Source organism: Eucyclogobius newberryi, unplaced genomic scaffold (assembly GCF_026437365.1).
Source record: "Eucyclogobius newberryi isolate DKJ021-1_F unplaced genomic scaffold, fEucNew1.0.hap1 SCAF_16, whole genome shotgun sequence".
Classification (NCBI taxonomy): Eukaryota; Metazoa; Chordata; class Actinopteri; order Gobiiformes; family Gobiidae; genus Eucyclogobius; species Eucyclogobius newberryi.
The window spans coordinates 20,009,701-20,031,584 of NW_027315790.1; the positions used below are offsets into that span (position 1 = coordinate 20,009,701).

The 21,884-nt window shown below is 39.8% G+C and overlaps 1 protein-coding gene across 2 annotated transcripts in view; it reads left to right on the forward strand.

The window, feature by feature from the left end:
- The first annotated feature begins 6,721 nt into the window (after nt 1–6,721).
- dtnbp1b (dystrobrevin binding protein 1b) overlaps nt 6,722–21,884 on the forward strand; it is a 29,615-nt gene continuing 14,452 nt past the window's right edge. For both annotated transcript variants that reach the window (XM_072447833.1, XM_072447834.1), the window contains exon 1: nt 6,722–6,945. In XM_072447833.1, coding sequence (XP_072303934.1) covers nt 6,900–6,945 — 46 coding nt within the window. In that variant the 5' untranslated portion in view covers nt 6,722–6,899. The remainder of the gene's footprint in view (nt 6,946–21,884) is intronic.

Below are 21,884 nucleotides of genomic sequence, written 5' to 3' on the forward strand. Positions count from 1 at the left end.
CTGTGCCTAATCTGTGTTGCAACATTTGAAGTTCCCCATTGTGGGACAAATAAAGGCTATCTTAACTTATCTTATTTTAATGATTCAATAATTTCATTCAACAGTTTTACGTCTTTTTTTCTTTCTTTTTCTAATGGATTTTATGTGAAAGGGGGAAAAGCTGGAATGAGAACATGGGATGAGCGTTTCTGAAGCTCTACTGCCCTCATCTGGGATTGGGACTCAAATTCTTTATTATATTCAATATATAATATTATATAGGTTATCTGACTGAATCTAAAGAAAAAAAACAATATTAAAAATAATAGTTTTAATAGAATATGGAATTAGATAAAAATGTATCATCATATTTATATATATATAATATATAGGTTACCACCAGTATTGAGAGAAAATAGTAAAATGAAAGGGAAGAGACTTGTTGAGAGAAGTATTTGTGTTGTTTTTGTTGGTCTAAAACAGATGAAACTTTGTTATTTTCAATGTTAGACCACTAAATGTGTTATTATGATGATGATGATGATTATTATTATAGCATTTTACACTTACATATACAACCACCAGATGGCAACAGTACACCAAACATTGAGCAACCATAATTGCCTCATAAAATATTGTGAATTGATTGTTTTGAGTTTCTAAATATTGAGTAACAAATGTGGCTTTGTAAAGTATAATTGAAGTTATAGTTGAAGTTCCGACAACACAAGTTCATGCATTATTACAGTGGTCCATGAAGCACTGTGGTTTGTAAAATCTCTCAGACTTGGAATCTATAATGTAATTCCTTGTTTGCAACAGAAATAAACTGTATTCACTATAAGTGCAGTTTGCAGCACTAGAAAGCAGTCAGGGAGTGATCTTTCAAAGCATTAAACCTGGAGCCCATTATTTCACTGTTTTACATTAGACTAATACTATATAATACACACACTATATATGTGGCCATCTCTCTAATATACATTACATTATTGATTTAGCTGTAAAACAAATCATACATTTGCATTGAGTCATAAGACCATTGTCGATTCCTCTTTTGACAGAGCAAGACTTACTACGTCTGAATGTCAAGCAGGGAAAACCCAATGAGTTCTTGTTTGGTATTCACGCCACATCTGTGCACTTTTGTCAGATGTTTACAAAGCTCTTCAACCATGTGCATAAAGAGAGAGGTTAACACACAGAGATCAGAGATTTATCAAAAACATATGTGATGTTTTGATTAACCTTTATGTTGCTGAGTTCAAAAATAGACTCTTTGCAGAACTGGAGTGCAAACTGAGCAGTTAAATGTCATGATTTTGTAATGAATTACGTGCTTCTCCAGGGCCTAAAATCATGGAGACTTTTCAGTGGCATTTGCTGATTTGATCAGATTGAATTGTTGGATTATGCTGATAATATTGTTCACATTTTGACAAACAATGCCATCTCAAACTAATTAGTCATCATTTGCCACCAGAGGGCAGTAGTTGGAACATGGGCTCTGCTGAACACGAGCCATGTCAAGATTATTCGGTTAATCGATAATCGTGATCATTCAGGTCACACTTTCGCATGAACTAATGTAATCGTGAGAATCGTAGGCAGAAACCATGAGCAATTTCTCTTAAATCTATTTGCCAAAATATTTTTTTAAATGCTTCAAAGTGGATGAAAAATGAGGGTTGTTTTTTTTTATATTATTATGCTACTTTTTAATTTAGACAGTTTGATTTCATAAAGCTTGTAATTGTGCTCCATTAGAGTGAAAATAAACTGGATTTCGATGTTATCTGGTGCCAACAACCGCAAATAACTGAAACATTTGCCGCTTCTCACAAAAGTTGTAACACTCAAATTTGAACATCTCTATCTCCAACACTGCACATATTTTGCCATTGTAACATGTGAGCTACTGCGTCCACGTCATTTCTCTTGTGGATCAATAAAGTTTGTCAGTCTACATTTTGGGGGATTTCTAAATGACAGACAAGTGTAATAAGAAGTGCTCTGCTCATGGAAAGTGGTAATGTTTTCTTTAGCTTTAGTGCTTATTGCATCAGAAAGTGTAACGTTTTAACTAATTTCCTGTCTTGTTTTTACAACTCTATTTTCATTTGTCATTTGTGTTGTTAAAATGAGAAACTGAAGTTGCTAAAATGTTAAACTTAATATAAAAACCTGAAAATAATGTTTACGCCACACAGCCAGTTCTCTGTAGTTTAAGACATTTTAATGCTCCTAAATATTTCAAAATGATAAGCATAACAACAGAAAGTCTCCAATACATTTGATCTTTTATTCACGTAATCATCTTTTTGATTGCAATAGGCCTTATACTCATTTAGATTAGCTTCATGAGGAGAAAACTACTACAAATGTCTCTTATTATTGTCTGCTTTTGTTTGTACATTTCTTATAGCTTTTATATATATACATTATAGTGTTGGAGCCCCCTTTACTTGGACCCCTTTGGTGCTGGAGTACGTGCTACATCACTGTAATACTCAGCCCAAATACCATTAAGATATAGGATACTTCAACGCAGCCTAAGACAGTGGTGATGAATGAAGTCTGAGCCAATTGGGAAAAGGCAACATAAAGGGAAGGACCTGAAGTGAAGAGTCGCCTAGCAACCACTTCCCACTTTTATAAGAGTTGGCCTTCGTCAGATCACAGCAAAGTCTTTCGAGGTGGAGTCACTTTGCTCACACTCGAACACGACGACGGACGACACTGCAAGTCAAGCAACGTTCATACATCGACTCATGGATGATTTCCAAACCATAAATTAAGCGGTGCATTTTGAACAGCGATGGTGGTGTGCTGCGGATGAGATTACACAGGAACAATGTAAACAGTATATCCAGTGATTAGAAGCCATTTTTAGATAGTGTCCACTGCGTCACGCTCACAAGCTGCTGCAAAAACCTATTATTAATGAACTATAGAAGGCCATGAATTATACAAACAATACACTTAAGATGTATCAACTGCTACATACTTATTATTACTTTCTCCGAGTAAAATAATGGCACTGTTTGATTTGTTAAATGTACATTACAAACCTTCTGAATGGCTTTTGTGAATGGTGTAACGGCCGGGGAATCAGAGGATGTTAATATAATCTCCATCATGTATCCCAGCATTGACAGAGGCCATGTCACAGATCTATGGACGTCACAATCAAAGCTACATTTTCATAGATCTGTGAAAGAAAGTGCAGAGTGTGGAGACATAAATCACATTGGCACCTGGAGAACACCACGCGGAGCTCCCTGTTCTTTCGCTCAATACATAACCAAATGAAAAACAATTGCTGTGATTTTCGCACTTGTTTGAAAAGTTTACTAATAGCCCGCAGTGTCTGGCATAACTCTGCATAGATTACAGAAAAAAGTTTACCGCAGAATGTCAGTTTCCAAGGCAACTGTGTTTTTGTTTCTTTCTTGCCCATCTGTCTGTCCCGTCTCCCAGAACAGAGCGCTTTTCTCAGGGCCGGAGTCTGTCTGTTGGTTCTTTAGTTGTGGTGGTGCGTTTGTGGAGTGGAAAAACACATAAGATTATCAAAGACGCAGGAGACTATGGAGTGGAGTATTTTTACTGTTTATTGCACCAAATGTGTGAGCTGATTAATGTTAAATTAACTCAGAAATGTGTGCTCTGCATTTGACTCATCCGTTAATGAAACTTGGAGCGGTGTGACCTCATCACCCGGAGACCCTCGGCCTGGTCATGACCCGAGCTGGAGGATTTACTTTATTGTGCATGATTTGGGTTGGTTAAGGAAATTGGAGTGCCTGAAGTAATCTCACCGTAACATGGGGAGAAACATGTTAACTCCAGAGAGAACGGCCCGCAGTGGAACCTTGAACCTTCTTGTTGTGAGGTGAGGGTCACACAGCCAAACCAATAAACACCACATTATTGTTTATTGGCCCTTAGTGTTTCAGAATGATGAAAAATTTGAATAAATGGCAATTAACAATTCAATAAATATCATATAGATAGAATGGTGACAAGTCCTCATAATGTTGCTTAAAACAAGAAGCTCTAACATGATTAATCTGATATAAATGTCTTTTGTTTCTGTTTCCAAGTTGTAATTTAATCTTTATGAAGCATCACATTAAATAGCAGGGCTGTTTTGTATTCAGTTTGAATGAATGCAATGTTTTTCACTCTCTTTTCACAGTCTATTAAACACTTCTGAGAACATTCAGACATATTGATTTTCTAAGATTCAAAATAGCATTGTAATAATGACTATGCCGCTCATTTCTCAGCAGCAGTAATGTAATGCTTTTCACTATGGTATTATTGTTTTGTAGATTGTTGTGTTTTAAGAGTTGTAAGAATGCTGAAAACAGTCCAGACGTCCATCCACGAGTCCTCTGGCTGAACTGGTCCCCTCTTTGACTGTGCTTCGTCACACTTAAACTCACCCGGAGCTAATTATGGAGCTTGTAATATTAGCATTTCTGCCCCGCTGTGTGCAGATGAATCCAAACACTGTCGATGTGCTGCTGCTGCTGCTGCTGCTGCTGCTGCTGCTGCTGCTGCTGCTGCTGCTGCTGCACTTGGATCTTATCTATTCTGACAATGTCCCTCCAAGGCACAAAGAGCTGCTGTTCATCACAAGGACAGGCCCAGAGTCGAGGATGCACTACAGCTTAAGGGTTTTCCAAAGACTCACACCTTTCAGACACTTTTTTTCATGTGATAATAGTTTTGTTCTACATGTTCGCTCGTTCCAGCCACACTTTATGACAAAAAACCCCGCTCCTAAACTTCCTCTTCCCAAGGCTATTTTTGTAATGACAGGAATAGTGTTTTTAAGACTCAGAAACGTGGCAGTTTTGATAGCCATAATTTTTGTGGGAGGCATTCTCTCGGAAATGACTTCTCTTCCAGTGGTTCAATATAAGGGGAAGCAATTAAATGTTGCACAATAGTCAAAAGTGTGTCCTAGTGTGCATCGTGCCCATAGTGACCAACTGTGAGTAACATGCTCAAATATAAAACAATGAGAGAAGTCCATATGACAGGTTTTCATGGTTCTCGTGTTTAATTTATTTATTTGTTTGGTTGCATTGTTCATTTGTTGTTCATTGTTCATGTTGTTGTTTGTGAAAAAAAAAGTGACAGGAAGTAGTGCTGAGTTCGCCCTCTATCTATTCATGAGTTTCAGTTTCCTGTTTATAGATGATATCTTGAGGACTTTAGTCTGCATATGCCCATTTAATAGTTAATTGCTATGGCAACGTTGGTAGATTTTCATCACTCTGCAACATACCAAGCTATGCATCAATACACACATTTAAGATGCAGGAATATTTTTTTGGCCATAAGAAAATAACATTTTTCTCATGCATATTTATTTGTTAAATCATAACTATTGTGTAAATTAGTTCGGCTTTGGTCCATGTTTACAGTATGGTTGCTCGGTAACATGTCGTAACCAGGAAGTTATCTTAACCAAAATAGTCAAAACTAGGGGAAAACATGCCATCTTCTTCTGCTTATCCGGGGCCGGGTCACGGGGGCAGCAGTCCAAGCCGGGACTCCCAGACTTCCTTCTCCCAAGACACTTCTTCCAACTCCTCCGGGGGGATCCCGAGGCGTTCCCAGGCCAGCTGAGAGACAGTCCCTCCAGCGTGTCCTGGGTCTTCCACTTTAAATAAGAAGCATGATAAAGGGGACATGTTACGCAAAGTCCACTTGAATGCACTTTAAACCTTGTTGCAACAGTGTTTCCTCATCATTAGTTTACTCAAAGTTGTGTTGTGATTGATCGCTGCATGTTTCCGTAATCCTCTGCTGTGCTGCAACTGAAGCCCGAGTGCTCTTTGTTTTCACCTACCCCTTATCCCCACCCATATCCCTGAAGTAGATAGTGTGATGATTTGAAAATTAAGTATCCATGTGGTTTATGTAGGATTCTAATTAGTGTAAATAACAAATTAAATTCCACTATGAAAAGGCCATGCTTCTCATCTCTGCAGTCAATAAACCTGTATCTATCATTCAGCTGTTTTAGACCAATATATCTGTTTACAATGAACGGAATGTAAGATTATGATCTACATTATATATTAAAGTTCAATACTAAATACTAAAAAAATCTCCTAAAACCTCCTAATGACGTAATGTGAGTATTCTGCTGAGTTGTTCTGTGCAACGTGGACGTCTGTGGCAAGGAAACAAAGGGAGGAGTTGGTGAAGGACACTCGAGGAGACAGGCCAAGGTGGTAGTGTGCCTCTCCTCACAGCATCATGCTAATGAGCCCATTATCATAGCTCTCTCCCTCAGGCTGCCAAACATTACTGTGCGTTTTCCCTCTGTCCTGTCTGTGCTGTTTGCCTGACATAACATTTCCTTTCAAACGCCGCCACGTCATCTTGAGTCATGAGCAGTATGTGCATGTGTAGTATTGCTGTAGCTTCAGGCCAATCTGCTCCTACCATGTGCACCCATTTCCTTCCTTCCTTCTCTCTCTCTCTCTCTCTCTCTCTCTCTCTCTCTCACCTCTCTCTCTCACCCCTCCCTTCTCTCTCTCTCCTCTCCTCTCTCCCCTCTCATCCTTCACACGCTTCACACTTGCACTTGCGGATACGAGCTGCACTACATACGCACGGGCTGTTTATTATAGACCCCTCTCCCTTCTGGATCTACACAGCCATGTCCCAGTGAGCCTCAGCCGCCGCCGCCGCCACCGCCGTCCCTCACCCACAAGGAGGAGGAGGAGGAGGAGGAGGAGGAGAGCAAAGGATGCGCGGTGGAGGTCTGCTGGTGCTGCTGCTGCTCTGGTGATTGTGGAGTTCGGTAGCGTAGTACACCACCAAGCTTGTGCCTATACAGCCGTCCCCTCCCTTTCTGCGGCTGTGCGGGGGTAAATACAGCGCCCTTTGCTGGGATGTCCATGTCTCCTGGAGCAACCGATGGCAGCCAAAGGAACTCTTGTAAGTCACGGCACATACACCATTAATGCACCGCTGTTGCTCGGCTCGCTGCGCCCGCGGAACTTTGACAATGCTGCTGAAAATGTGAAAGTGTCAATCCTCTGCGTGGCTTCATGCTGCTTGTGGGTGAGAGGGTGAGAGGGTGCGTGCATGGGTGATGGTGTTTACATTATTCCCTTGAGCCGCACCAGCTGAGGATCTATGGAAACTGTGGCGCATGCATTTGATTGACAAGTCGTACGGAGTCGACACATTTTATGAGTTAGTGCAGTCTTAAAGTGGATTAACACAATTCTAGTTCTGCATTCAGAGGTTTCAACTTCCTGTTTGATATATATAGACATTTTGGTGACTTTTTCCATTCAAATAATATACTATTTTTAATCACTATGGCATTTTGTTTAATTATTCTAAATTAAATAGCCTACAGTGCTGTGACTACTATGAAAATGTTACAAAATACAAAATAGCTGCATAAACATCCATTTTGTAAATCATATTCTGATACACGCTATATACTGTGTTCTGAATACTTTGAATACTTTTACCTGGATAGATACTTTATTCATCTTTTTCAGGAAATTATTTGGTTGCAGCAGTTACAGCAATGTAACAAAAACATGAATTCATCCACGCTGAATACTAAAAAAAGATCACACAATGATCATCTGCTGCTTTCCTGGCGCCATCTTTCATCACATTTGAGCTGCATTATATTATAGCTCAAAAACTTGATGTACTTAAAACAGCTTCACTGTTCACTGTTTGTGATGCAATAATCTATCGTTAATTAAAGAAGGAAAAAATTGCAGATGCACTCACATGATCAAGTACCACAGTGTATATATTTTATTTTAGGGAAGTAACTTATTCTGAAAGAGTAAATGTACTGGAATACAGTTACTCTAAATTAGTATTCTGAATAGTTAGCTACTTCCCAACACTGCGTATAAAATGTAACATTGAGGCGGGACACGTAGTTTACCATTAAACTCCTATATCCAGACAAAAATGCTCTGGTTGACGAGTAAAACAGTATTTTTTGTTTTCTTTGTCAGATTCCTGTATTTGCTGTTTGTGGGTGGATCATACAGGTTACATTTGATGGCAGTGTTGTGAATATTTACTGTGTGGGACTGCATACCGCTCTCCAGCTCCACACAGATCTTTGCGAGAGGACGGCTGTACTGTAAGTGGGTGATTGATAAGATAATATGACTCATTTTGACTCACGGCGGCTCAGTGGGAACACACATACACTTTTATTGAGGAGGAGAGGAGATCACATCTGGGCAAATGAGACTGCTTTTATTACATCCATTATTATTCCACCATCCCCAGCTATTTCCATCAGAATGTAATTCACCGGCTCACTGGCTGTGTTGTTTTCCTGGTTTAGATAACTTACCGGTAATGCTTTTTTCTGTAGAATTTTGTTCTATCACAGACTTAGAGGTCACATTGTGCTGGCAGTTAAGTATTTTACGAGAAGTATATACTAACCTGTAGGATAACGCTAGTCTTTATTACGATGATGAACATTGGACCATTAAACCACTGCATTGGAACGACCCTTAAAAAGTAAAGAAATAATGTCTCCAGTAATGTCTCCAAGTAAGATTGATCTATACTGAACTCTTGTGGCTGGAGGTAGTATCTCTCTAGTATCTGATGAGGTATAGATTTCATATCATAAATCAACATATTGTCCGAATAGGTTGTGTGTTGCTGGTAGGGATGTCAAGATTATTAGGTTCATCGGGTTATTTAGTTTACAATATCATTGTAAAGACTAAAAACAAGAAAAAAAAGATCATTCCTGTCTATGATAACAGTTTGTAGCACCACTCACTCACATATTTAGCATGTTGCTTCAATCTGGAACGTTCCCGAGGGCTTTGAAAACTGCAGTCATAAAGCCTCTCCTAAAGAAGAGCAGTCTTGATGCTGCAGTACTTACCGGCCCATCTCTAATCTGCCATTTTGGGCAAAAGTCCTTGAAAAGGTTGTTTACCAACAGCTCACGGATTTCCTCTTAATAACTGGTTTTAGACCTCATCACAGCACTGAGACGGCTGTTGTCAAAGTGACAAATGACATCCGTCTGAACACTGACACGGGCAAAACCTCAGTCTTAATTCTATTAGATCTGAGTGCTGCTTTTGACACTGTTGATCATGAGATCCTCTTACAGAGACTAGAGGACTGGGTGGGCATCACTGGCACTGCCCTTGGTTAAAGTCCTATCTGGAGGATAGGAAGTACTTGGTAAACGTGTCCCACATACCCCTGACCTGTGGGGTGCCCCAAGGGGCAATCCTGGGACCCCTTCTGTTCAACCTCTACATGCTGCCGTTAGTTCAGATGATACGCAGCATCAAATCGAAAACATTGCCAACATCCAAAATATAGTGTCTAAACTAGATTTGGAGAGACTTATCCATGCGTTTGTCTCCAGTAGATTAGACTACTGTAACGGCCTGCTCACTGGCCTCTCCAAACGAGTTGTAAAACAGCTGCAGTACATCCAGAACGCTGCTGCTCGGGTCCTGACTAGAACCAGGAAGTACCATCACATTAGTCCTGTTCTCAGGTCTCTGCACTGGCTCCCTGTGGCTCATAGAATAGACTTTAAAGCAGCTCTGCTTGTGTACAAGTCTCTCCATGGCCTAGCACCAAAGTACATCTTGGGCATGTTAGTGCCATATGAACCATCTCGGACTCTGAGGACCTCAGGGACCGACCTCCTGCTGGTGCCAGAGTCAGGACTAAACATGGACCGGCCTCCTGCTGGTGCCAGAGTCAGGACTAAACATGGACTGGCCTCCTGCTGGTGCCCAAAGTCAGAACTAAACATGGACCGGCCTCCTGCTGGTGCCCAGAGTCAGAACTAAACATGGACCGGCCTCCTGCTGGTGCCCAGAGTCAGAACTAAACATGGACTGGCCTCCTGCTGGTGCCCAGAGTCAGGACTAAACATGGACCGGCCTCCTGCTGGTGCCCAGAGTCAGGACTAAACATGGACCGGCCTCCTGCTGGTGCCAGAGTCAGGACTAAACATGGACCGGCCTCCTGCTGGTGCCAGAGTCAGGACTAAACATGGACTGGCCTCCTGCTGGTGCCAGAGTTAGGACTAAACATGGGCCGGCCTCCTGCTGGTGCCAGAGTCAGGACTAAACATGGACCGGCCTCCTGCTGGTGCCAGAGTCAGGACTAAACATGGGTAACCTGCGTTTCAGTTTTATGCAGCTAAAATCTGGAACAGTCTTCCTGAAGATGTGAGACAGGCTTCTACTCTGGCAATGTTCAAATCGAAGCTAAAACAGTTTTGTTTAGCTGTGCCTGTGACTGAAAGGATTTGATTTGCACTCTTCTCTTTTATGTCTTTATCTGTTTTATGACTTGAATGGGTTTGTGTGGAGCCTTGTGTACGAATTGTACTTTAGAAAAAAACTTGCCTTCAATTAAAATAAAGCTTCAATTTTAGAAGCAAAATGAAGTCCTTTCTGCTCACCCTTTCCTCAGAAAAGTAAACCTAAATGTAAAGTTCATGTCAAATTCATCCTTCAGAAAGTTCAATTTCATAAAACAGGTCACATATTGAGAAGTGGTAATGTGTTAAGAAAACCAGAAGGAAATAAAATACCACATGTTTATCATTGACTAGTGGTAGTTGGTCATCTATTATAGTATTTATGAAGCATGCTTATTGAGATAACGTCTAATGACATAATATGAATTAATTTGTATGGATGGGGAAATATAGTTTGTGGCTAAATAGCTGTAAAATAGAATAAAAAAATAAAACAGAATAAAACATGACACTAACAGTGTAATTAACCACTGTTTTATCTAGAACAGCTCATATTTAACTGTCCTTTTAGAAGCAAACATTAGGTTATTTCTGTGTTTACATAAAACCAGATTTCTTTCTGATTCTTCTCAGCAGGTGTTGACTAGATAAATTATGCAAATGTAACGAAACACAAATAATCAGATCTAATTATTGGATCATCTGATTATTATATCTGATGTATTTCTGGCCATGTAAAAGTACTCAGTTTTCCAGATAGAAGTGTCTTATAGTTGTGGTTGCATGTTTCAGACTTGACTGGTTTGTTCCTTGTCAGAACACATTCATCACATTATACTTCTCATAAGAGCGCTCTATGGAGGAAATACCAAGTAGCTTCAGGCTGCGATTACACTTTTACTCACCGTGCAAGAACTGGTCTCCCCAACATCTTTTCATTTTTCTATTGCAACCACCTTATTTATTATGTTCGTCATTCTAAAAGTCATTAAAACATTTCCTAATATTGTTATTTTGTTGTAGTAATATTTTTTCTTTTTTAGTTTTTTCAAAATGATACAGTGACTTGGTGATCACGTTTTTCAATGTTATTTTGTCTTATTAAACATTTTGGCTTTCATTCAGTTTTTACTTTTGAACAATAGCAATATATATCATTAATTATTGCCATTTACCACAAAAATAGTCCAATTAAATCCTTCAAAGTCTGAATTCACCGCCAAAGCACAAACTTGGCTGCAAACCTTGAATATAAAGCCCAAAGTATAGATAGCACTGATGATTAGAAATGACTGAATGTTGACCTTAATTTAAAAAAGACTAATTGCACAGCCCTATTTGAAAATCAATTAGTTTAGTGAACTCTTTACTTCCAATGTCCTGAAACGATGCCTCGTTTAACTCTGGGTCTGTTGTTTTCTTGTCTTTGCCATCTCAAGCTACATCATCACGGTCAAATTGTCTTTAAACGCCGCTTAACATCACGAGTTACAGAACCGCACTTAAAACGGCCGTTAAAAATAGGCACACGTCCCTTAGTCAGGAGCAGCATCGAACCGTCTTCCTACAAAGCGCTCATATTCTCGGTGTGAAGTGCTTTGTAAATGTTTGCTCGGGAGTGTGTTATCGCTCCGCCGCTCCGAACTGCTGCTCGCGCTCACCGTTTCTGTCCTCTCTGTGAAGCAGCAGCAGCAGCCGGCACCTGCCACCGAGATGGATGTGCCGTGTCATCACTCCTGCAGCCTCCTCCGCCCTTCCCTCTCCGGCGCTGGGCTGCATCTGCTCCCCTCTCCATTCGTCCCCCCGGCCTTTCCCTCCGTTCGCCCGGTTTATCCACATGAAACTTTAATTGCATGTAAATCAAAGCTCCTCAGATGTGATGAGGCTTTTGTGCCGCTTTAATGAGGAAGGCTCCGGACTATTCAAATATTGTGCGCGCGCCGCCGTCTCTCAGGGCTGGAGACGCGCACAGTTTATCTACGAAGAAGTGGAAAGCAAATGTTTGAGTCCCAAATGAAAGCTATCTTGGCGTGTGTTTTATGAGCTTTCTAAGTGCTGAAGCGGGTTTTACGAGATCATTTTGTGAAGTCGCGTTTGATTGGTAATTTGTACTTTATTTGTCTTTTGGTGCTGTCAGATACGCTTTGAATTTACTGTCATTGGAACTTGATTTTCTCTTTGAATAAAGTAGGATAGACTCTAATTGTACTCCGCGAACTAAAGAATAATTCAATAGCTTTAGACAGGTCTTTGGCGTTATCTGACTCATAAGCGATGATGGAAGAAGTAATCAAGAAGTTTGTTACTCAAATGGAAAGCACAGGTGTAAGTCATCTTTAGTCTCCTGCCTTTAAATCTAATGAAGTAAAAGTATCCAATGTCAAGTACTTGTTACAGAACTTTTACTTTAGTACTTGTCACTGGGATGTACACACATTTTCCCACTCTTCAGCCGTCAAAACAAGGCTACTTTCTCTTTCCCATGTGTTTTTAATATATTTCATAGAGCAGCTGTCCAGATTAGCAATGCATTGATATCATTTAGATATTATTTCCCTTGAAAATTCAGATTTATAAGCCTTGAAAAAAACTATACATTATATTGTATAAGAGTATTTTCCTTAATATTGCAATCTATATAATGTAAAATATAATAATTTGAAATGATTAAGCTTTTGCTTGTGTTACATTGTAAGTGACATATGTTTATTCATAGTACCAGTCGACGCTAAAGGCCAATTCATAGTTCATAAGAAGATAGAAGTTTGTTGGTGCACCTCGGGCTGAGAACACAATAAGTCAGAAGAACAAAACGCATCAGCAGAGCAGAACTTTGTTCAGCAGGGCTGTCCGTCAACTGGGCTCCGATTGGCTTAATTATATAAACTGAGCTGTCTGTGATAATTTCCATAGCAACAGCGAGGAAACAGTTGGGGATCATGGGGGGCGGGGCCTAGAAGAGTTCAGCTGCAGTGCTCCTGTTGAAGTATGAATCCCAGAGCCAAAATGAACTATGCACGAGGTAAACAAACAAACTTGAATTTGAATTAACCTTAACGCAGTAAGTGACACTGTTTGTCAAGTCCGGGTCTATTCCCCGGTTTGTGTGTTCAGCAAACATCTCTGTGTCTCTGCATGCATAAGTGATGACACGATGGTGTTAACTGGCTCATTAGTGGAATGAAACAGTGGTGTAAAGCATGTAAACACAGAGGCAGAAGAAGCATTTAAATAGAGGTCACGCTCTCTTTGATTTGACTGACGAGGGGTCGGCCTCTGAATACAGCTGCTAATTATCTCTGAGGATGAGTCTGAACCATGACACAATGTGTCAAAGTGAAGGAATGGATTATATCAATCTTCATTTACTCAAAGCCAAATGGCAAACTTTAATGTGCACAATTTAAAATGTGTTTATATGGCTATTTACCTTTTTTAATCCATTGTTGAATCTCGTCAGGGATTTTTTTTATTCATCAAATTGAAAAAAAAACAAAACGTTTTGAAGTAGTTACTAATAAGCAGTTATTATAACCAAGACACTAGTATTGACCATTATAAGTCTCTGACTGAAATCTTTATTTAGGCATATAAATCAGAATTTTCAAGGGGAATAATATCGGAATTATATAAATACATTAACAATCTGAAAAAACATTTTAGCAATTGTATTCAAATCATTTGACGGATGAAAAATGAGAAAGTACTTCACCATGGGGCTCCACAAAATCACATGTTTGACAAGGTGTTATAAAAAACGTGTTACATTTTTCCAACAGAATTCTTTCCAAAGTGCTCACTATTCACAGGGAAATACTAGGTGCTGATGAAAATGTGGTTTCCCTGAGGCAAATTATTACTATGTGCTCAGGGACGGTCCTGTTGCTCAGAAATATTGGACTGAGATCAATGGAACACTGCGAATCATCTTTGGCATCTCCCACTGGACTAAACTATGTATCTGGGCCTCCAAACTCCTGCCACGGACACTGTGAATGGATCCTTCTGGAACATGGAACTCTGTCAGCTGGAAAAGGTAATTACAAAGAAAAGGATGACACAAATTCAACCAATAATCACCAATTCAACCAATAAGGACTGGACCGACATTATGATTGACATTCGGGAAATGGAGGAAATTATTTTCGGACTAAATTTGAAAATGGGCAAATTTCACACGCTTTGGACCAATTGGGACATTCACAACGGATTACATGATTAGGACTATGTTAAATGTTTGTGTGGTTTCTCCATGTGTTTTATTCTATGTCCCACATGTGTTTCAAATAAGAAAGGGAAGGTAGCAGTTTTGTTTGGGCAATGACTGATTAAAAAACTAAGTAATTAGTAGCAAAAATATGTTTTTACAGCGTACTTGAAGGGTAAACTAGATAATTTACTGTGTTAGAGTATAACAGCCAATTATTTATTATTAAAGTTAAACCTCTTTTTCAACTTGTAGCACACAATTATAAAAATGTTTAAACAAGAATCTACATTTAAATATGTATCTTAGTCTATTAGTTATCAAAAAATAGTTCAAACCAGTCCTCACATTTCAGCTACTGGGCACTCTCCAAAGAAGAATTCATGATTATAAAGTGCATATGTGATGCTAAAGGAAAAGCTGCAGGTGTAAAGTGGAACCCTGTGGTTGCATAACTCGTGCACACTTGCAGTTGCATAAAGTTCTGCAGAGGGCAATAAATAAAGATGCACAACTGCACAGAGCAATATCAATGTGATATGTTCCTGTTTCTTTGTTGCAAAAATGGGCAGATGGAGAAATTGTCAGTTTTTGGTACAAATGAACATTTCTGCCACTTAATACATTTTTCCACACTTCTCATCCGTCAGTGCGTTTTACCCCTTCGTCACTCTCTGTTTACTTTCCATTCCCATCTTATCCTCTGGTTGTCAAGCTGAGCCCACCTGGTGGAACAGGTGTCGCTGGCAGGACCTCAGTACAAATACATGTTCAGTTCTGGGAAAACTACAGGAAAGAAGAAACACATGGAGAAGGAACAGTGAAGTCGAATGGTAATGAACAACAGCTTCAGCATAAGAATGATGGAGATTACCTACACGTATGGACAATGAATAGGAATAATAAAGGCTGTGGAGGCCGGTGCTGTATCGGGGAGCAGACTAATTGGCTGCGCTGGTGGTTCACAGAGTGCACTCACATCAGAGACAGAAGGGAAAAGTCCGGCTGTTCTGGGAATGGACTTCCAATGTATTTAAAATTAATGGTGAAAATCCAAAGCAAAGAAAATCCGATTACAGTTTGTCCTGCTGCATATGATTGGTCGAATCTCAACTAGTTATTGTAAAACAGTATGAGCGTTACATTATGGGTAAGTCTGCTGCTTATGTTCCAGAGGAGACTGAGTTCACAATCTAGTTTTTGATGATGATTCAGAAATTAATCTAGTCCGATGTAAAATACCTATTTAGCAGTACATTTTTAGTGAAACATAATTCAAATTTAAATTTTCAATTCAATTCAACCCTTAATTTCATTGTCTTTATAATTTAATATCAAGACTTGTACATGTATCTTTCAAAAAACAACTGCATGATTTTTTAATACTTATATCTTGTTTGTTTTCACGATTAGAACTTCTGCCCAACACTTTATGTGGTTTGACTCAGTAATTTCAATAATCCAGGTCAACAAATACATTAGATTAGTTCAATTCCACCATAGAAATCAGACTTGTCGCTAGCTCAGTCTTAAACTAAAGGCATTTATGAACCTATTAACATTTTCCTGACTCACAACGCTCTTTCCACGTCTCTAAATCTCCTTCCACAGTATTTTGACTCGTCCCATTCAGATGAAGTTGTAAAAGCTTTTGAAATCAGTAATGCCTGCTGTTTACCCCAACGAGAAGTGATCCTGATGATGCCGGCGCTCTCGGACACATCCGCGAGGAGGATAATGATCATAATTAACCGTACAATGGTGACAGCCGCATAATTGTACCACGGGATTTATGGCAGTTGTTTTGTTTTCGGGGTGAAGTAAATTTAAGCTGTCAGATGACTTCTATCGCCCACTCGAACTCGCCCAGGGATGATGTCGAGGCAGGGGACTAAAGATGACAGACTGTCTTCCAGTATATTTCACTCCGGAGATGCACTGCTCAATCATTATGTAACACTATATTCATGTAAAGAGGCTAAATTAATCTGACGGCTGAGATATTTTATTCCGAGACCGCTTCACAGATGGTTTGTAAATTGCTTTTTCCGATCTTGTGTGATGTACTCCAGCAGGTGCTCTGTCTCGCCTCGCTTTTCACTCCTCGGGGGGGAAGACAGTACTGTACAGACAGCGGAGCGGCCTGAAACAGAGAAACTCCAATTAGAGTTCTCTGAATTCTACCCACAGAGTCGACTCACAGCCTCTGCCTTTAGAGTTTGTAGTTCACGTGTTGTATGCTGCGTCCCAGTTGCCAGCCCCGCCCACATTCTGTTTGAATGCGTGAGGGTCTGGAATCGGAGTCAGAGCCAATGAAATCGTCGGTAATCCATTTACCGATCCAATCCCGGGCGGAGGTTTTAAAGAGTCACACTGAGACACGGAAGTAGCGCTTTTCAACCCTGTTTCAAAACATTCAAGATGGTTTGACCCGGCTTGTGACCCGGCTCATGACCCGGCTCGTGACCCGGCTCGTGACCCGGCTCGTGACCCGGCTCGTGACCCGGCTCGTGACCCGGCTCATGACCGAGTGTTTACTTCTGCTCTCGCTTCGGTTTGAACAATCAGGAAAGTCCGCTCTACTCGCCGTGATGAACGTGCGTTAGATGTGGTTATGCGAAGGGCGTCATCGCGATTCAGGAGACATTTTCTGCGTTCGGGGACAGATAACGCGGAACACGTCTTGTTGACACGGGCTACGTAACATCCGCCTAAGCGTGTCGCGTTTTTTGCGTCACTTCTGGGTTTATGTGATTGGTTCTGTCTCTGCTCTAAACTCCGCCCTAGAAATTGAAACGCGGCGGTCGAGCCCCAAAACCCACACACAGTTTTGAGAAGTAGTTTGCCAAAACATGTTGGGAATGGCTGGTCAGGCAAGCGTTCCAGTCTTCTGAGGTTGGAACTCGGACCCCGGAGAGACGTTTCTGCATTCACAGTTGTCAAATCTGATAAACGATGGGCAGAACATTATAGTTTATAAACGTAACGAGTGGAAAATCAGCGAATCCATTTAAGTTCACTTATTGATCCGGACTATGTTGTTGCATTTACAGTTTATAAAGCAGTGTTTAAAAGTACATTTCTTCTTTTGTTGTCTTCAGCTTTGTGTAGACGTAGAACTGTGCATTTATAACTGCAGAGTACAATCAATGACTAGTAGTTGGACATTTTCTAACATTTTCTAAGAATTATTAACGTTTCTACTTTATATTGTCCAAATGTTTCTCGTTGTTGCGTCTGTGTTGAAAAGTAAAGGGCACATCGTTGTCTTCTGACTCCAGGCTTCAACACGTGACTTACCACTGCAGTATTTCATTATTAAGAACTCCAGCCAGTGTCAGGTTTCTACCTTTACCACAGTCAAATGGCTCCATGGTGGAAGTCTGACCTCTTTATGCAATTTATAGTCTTTGTATGAAGCTTGCACTTTCCCTCTGAGTCTCCTTTGGCTTATGTAAGGAGTCAGGTCACACAGAGATGGAAAACACCCCAAAGGACCTCTTATTAGGGCTACGGTCACAGAGCGCACAGGAATCCAGCCCCTAATACTATCCACAGTAAAAGAATATTACTCACGCATGTCCTCTTGTTTTAGATGATGCTTTTAGTGTTGGATGTGTCTCAAACTCTCTCCTTCAGGGTGAGTTGTGTTTCAGAGCTTAAGCTGGTTTCTATGAGGCAGGTATTCCGTGCTGTGAGCCAGGTAACTGTGTGCACCCAATTAGTAGATCCTTGGACAAAACAACAGATGGAGGAAGGTACCGTCGTGCCACTGGCCAAGAACCGTTTCTACAGAAAAACAAGAAATAAACCTCTCCTAACGCTCTTTATGGGCCAATTAAATGCTAGAGATACTTTTCTGTAGATTAATGAGTGAACGGGGTAAACAAGGCGGCAGTTACAGTTGATAGAGACGTTCACCCCTTAATGAGAAGGTTAGTGGTTTGGTCCCTGCTGCTGTCATTGCATTTCTCGGTTGAGAGACACTTTTCTGTATAAAGAAGCGGCAATATTGAGTAGAGTATTCTGATATTAAGGAGACGCCAAGAAAAATATTATTATTATCATTATTCAACAGGAAAGGCCACGCTTTATTTACATCTTTAAAGCAATATTAATATAGTGATTCTGATTCTGATTCTGATATAGTGAGTGTACATTTGGATTTGGCTAGGTGTTTTTATTTTTTTGATTTAGTTAATTTTATTGTATTTCTGTTTCTGTAATTTCTTTCTGATTTTGATGCATTTTCCTGTTGTGTGAAGCACTTTGAATTGCCTTGTGTATGAAATGTGCTCAACAAATAAACTTGCCTTGCCTTCCATGAATATGATCGTGACCTGGCTCCAAGAATATTGTGATATTGATTAGTTGCCAGATCGTCCACCTCGAGGTTTAAGTATCTGAAATGTCTGTAAAAAACTATCCACAAAAGTGCAGAAATATTTTTTACATCAACATTTTGTTGTTGTTGCAGCTCTTTTTACTATAAATGACATACTCGATATTCTATTTGCGCATATCTTCAAAACAACAGTCACAACAGTATCAGTATATTGTCCTATAAAACCTTTACTTAAGTGTTTCTATGTCAATGTTTATGGTTGGAGTGCAATTCAACCTTCTTTTGAAATAGACCTTACTTAAGACAACTGAAGGATAAAACAGTCACACTTCTGTCCGTCTGTCCCCCAAGGCAGCTGTGGCTACATTGCTTCAAGATGAAAGACTACATAAACCAAAGCTTATAAAGATATTTGATGATGGCACATGATTTAAAGACATTGTTATAGTTTAGCGAATGAGCTTTCTGTACAGTTTGCATGAGGCTTTTCCAATTGAGATTTGGTTTTGGCGCTTCCAAACGCTTCATTGTCTCCTCTGGAAAAAGATGATCCTTTAACAATTGCTGCAGAGTTTAAGAGGAGGCCACGCTCGGCGCACACAGACGTGAGACAATGTGACGAGACACCACACGGAGCAAAGAGATGCTGCTGAGAGCGACTGTGCAGCTGAGGAAAAAACACCACAATGTTCAGCAGGAAAGACGCAGCTCTCGTGTTGAATTGATTAACTTGTACGACAAATTTAGGCTTGAAATGTGCATCCGATGTCAGTAGCGTCAGATGCTTTGATAATAGAGTTGGTTAACCTTTGTAAAGCCTGTAAAAAGACAACATATCGTCCCCAACGTGTTATTTTGAAGCGTCTATATTTGGAAGCACAAAGCCTGAATTTGACTCACTGGAACAATAAGTCTGTTTATCCAGTGCTGCACTTCAGTTTGGACCATATTTACAAAGACATGTCACACTCCCTCATAAGAGCGTCGTAGTATTTGTCGTTTAGAAACTCGCTGCAATGACATACATCCGTACAATCATCCCATTATCTCACTCCACTTCCTTTTAACCCACATACAGCTCCATTTGTGCGGCCTCCGCTCGCTGGAAACATCCCCAGTCAGTGAAGCCAGCCGTGCAAGTAACCAGGACGCTAAATAAAGAACTACATCTCTTACGAGGCATGCTCTCTATGTACTGTATCTCACAGTTCTATGTACTGTAGTTCTATATACTGTACCTCACACAGTTCTATGTACTGTATCTCACACAGTTCTATGTACTGTATCTCACAGTTCTATGTACTGTAGTTCTATATACTGTACCTCACACAGTTCTATGTACTGTATCTCACACAGTTCTATGTACTGTAGTTCTATATACTGTACCTCACTCAGTTCTATGTACTGTATCTCACACAGTTCTATGTACTGTACCTCACACAGTTCTATGTACTGTATCTCACACAGTTCTATGTACTGTAGTTCTATATACTGTACCTCACACAGTTCTATGTACTGTATCTCACACAGTTCTATGTACTGTACCTCACACAGTTCTATGTACTGTATCTCACACAGTTCTATATAGTGTAGTTCTATATACTGTACCTTACACAGTTCCATGTACTGTAGTTCTATGTACTGTATCTCACACAGTTCTATATACTGTAGAACTCACACAGTTCTATGTACTGTAGTTCTATATACTGTATCTCACACAGTTCTATGTACTGTACCTCACACAGTTCTATGTACTGTATCTCACACAGTTCTATATATTGTAGTTCTATATACTGTACCTCACTCAGTTCTATGTACTGTATCTCACACAGTTCTATATATTGTAGTTCTATATACTGTACCTCACTCAGTTCTATGTACTGTATCTCACACAGTTCTATGTACTGTATCTCACACAGTTCTATGTACTGTACCTCACACAGTTCTATGTACTGTATCTCACACAGTTCTATGTACTGTAGTTCTATATACTGTACCTCACACAGTTCTATGTACTGTATCTCACACAGTTCTATGTACTGTACCTCACACAGTTCTATGTACTGTATCTCACACAGTTCTATGTACTGTAGTTCTATATACTGTACCTCACACAGTTCTATGTACTGTATCTCACACAGTTCTATGTACTGTATCTCACACAGTTCTATATAGTGTAGTTCTATATACTGTACCTTACACAGTTCCATGTACTGTAGTTCTATGTACTGTATCTCACACAGTTCTATATACTGTAGAACTCACACAGTTCTATGTACTGTAGTTCTATATACTGTATCTCACACAGTTCTATGTACTGTACCTCACACAGTTCTATGTACTGTATCTCACACAGTTCTATATATTGTAGTTCTATATACTGTACCTCACTCAGTTCTATGTACTGTAACTCACACAGTTCTATATATTGTAGTTCTATATACTGTACCTCACTCAGTTCTATGTACTGTATCTCACACAGTTCTATGTACTGTATCTCACACAGTTCTATATATTGTAGTTCTATATACTGTACCTCACTCAGTTCTATGTACTGTATCTCACTCAGTTCTATATACTGTACCTCACTCAGTTCTATGTACTGTATCTCACACAGTTCTATGTACTGTACCTCACACAGTTCTATGTACTGTACCTCACACAGTTCTATGTACTGTATCTCACACAGTTCTATGTACTGTAGTTCTATATACTGTACCTCACACAGTTCTATGTACTGTATCTCACACAGTTCTATGTACTGTAGAACTCACACAGTTCTATGTACTGTATCTCACACAGTTCTATGTACTGTACCTCACACAGTTCTATGTACTGTATCTCACACAGTTCTATGTACTGTAGAACTCACACAGTTCTGTCCTTTTTAAAGATATGTTCCATTTATAGCATCAACTTGATCTTTTGAAGACTTTGCTGTGAGATCCACTGTGTGACTGGTTTATCTTTGAAATTATTTGGTTAATAATCAAATGAATAATTATAAACAGAAACAGCCTTTTAGCGGTTCAATTCTGTACAAAAGTGTCTCAAAATACAATTAGTGTTTTATG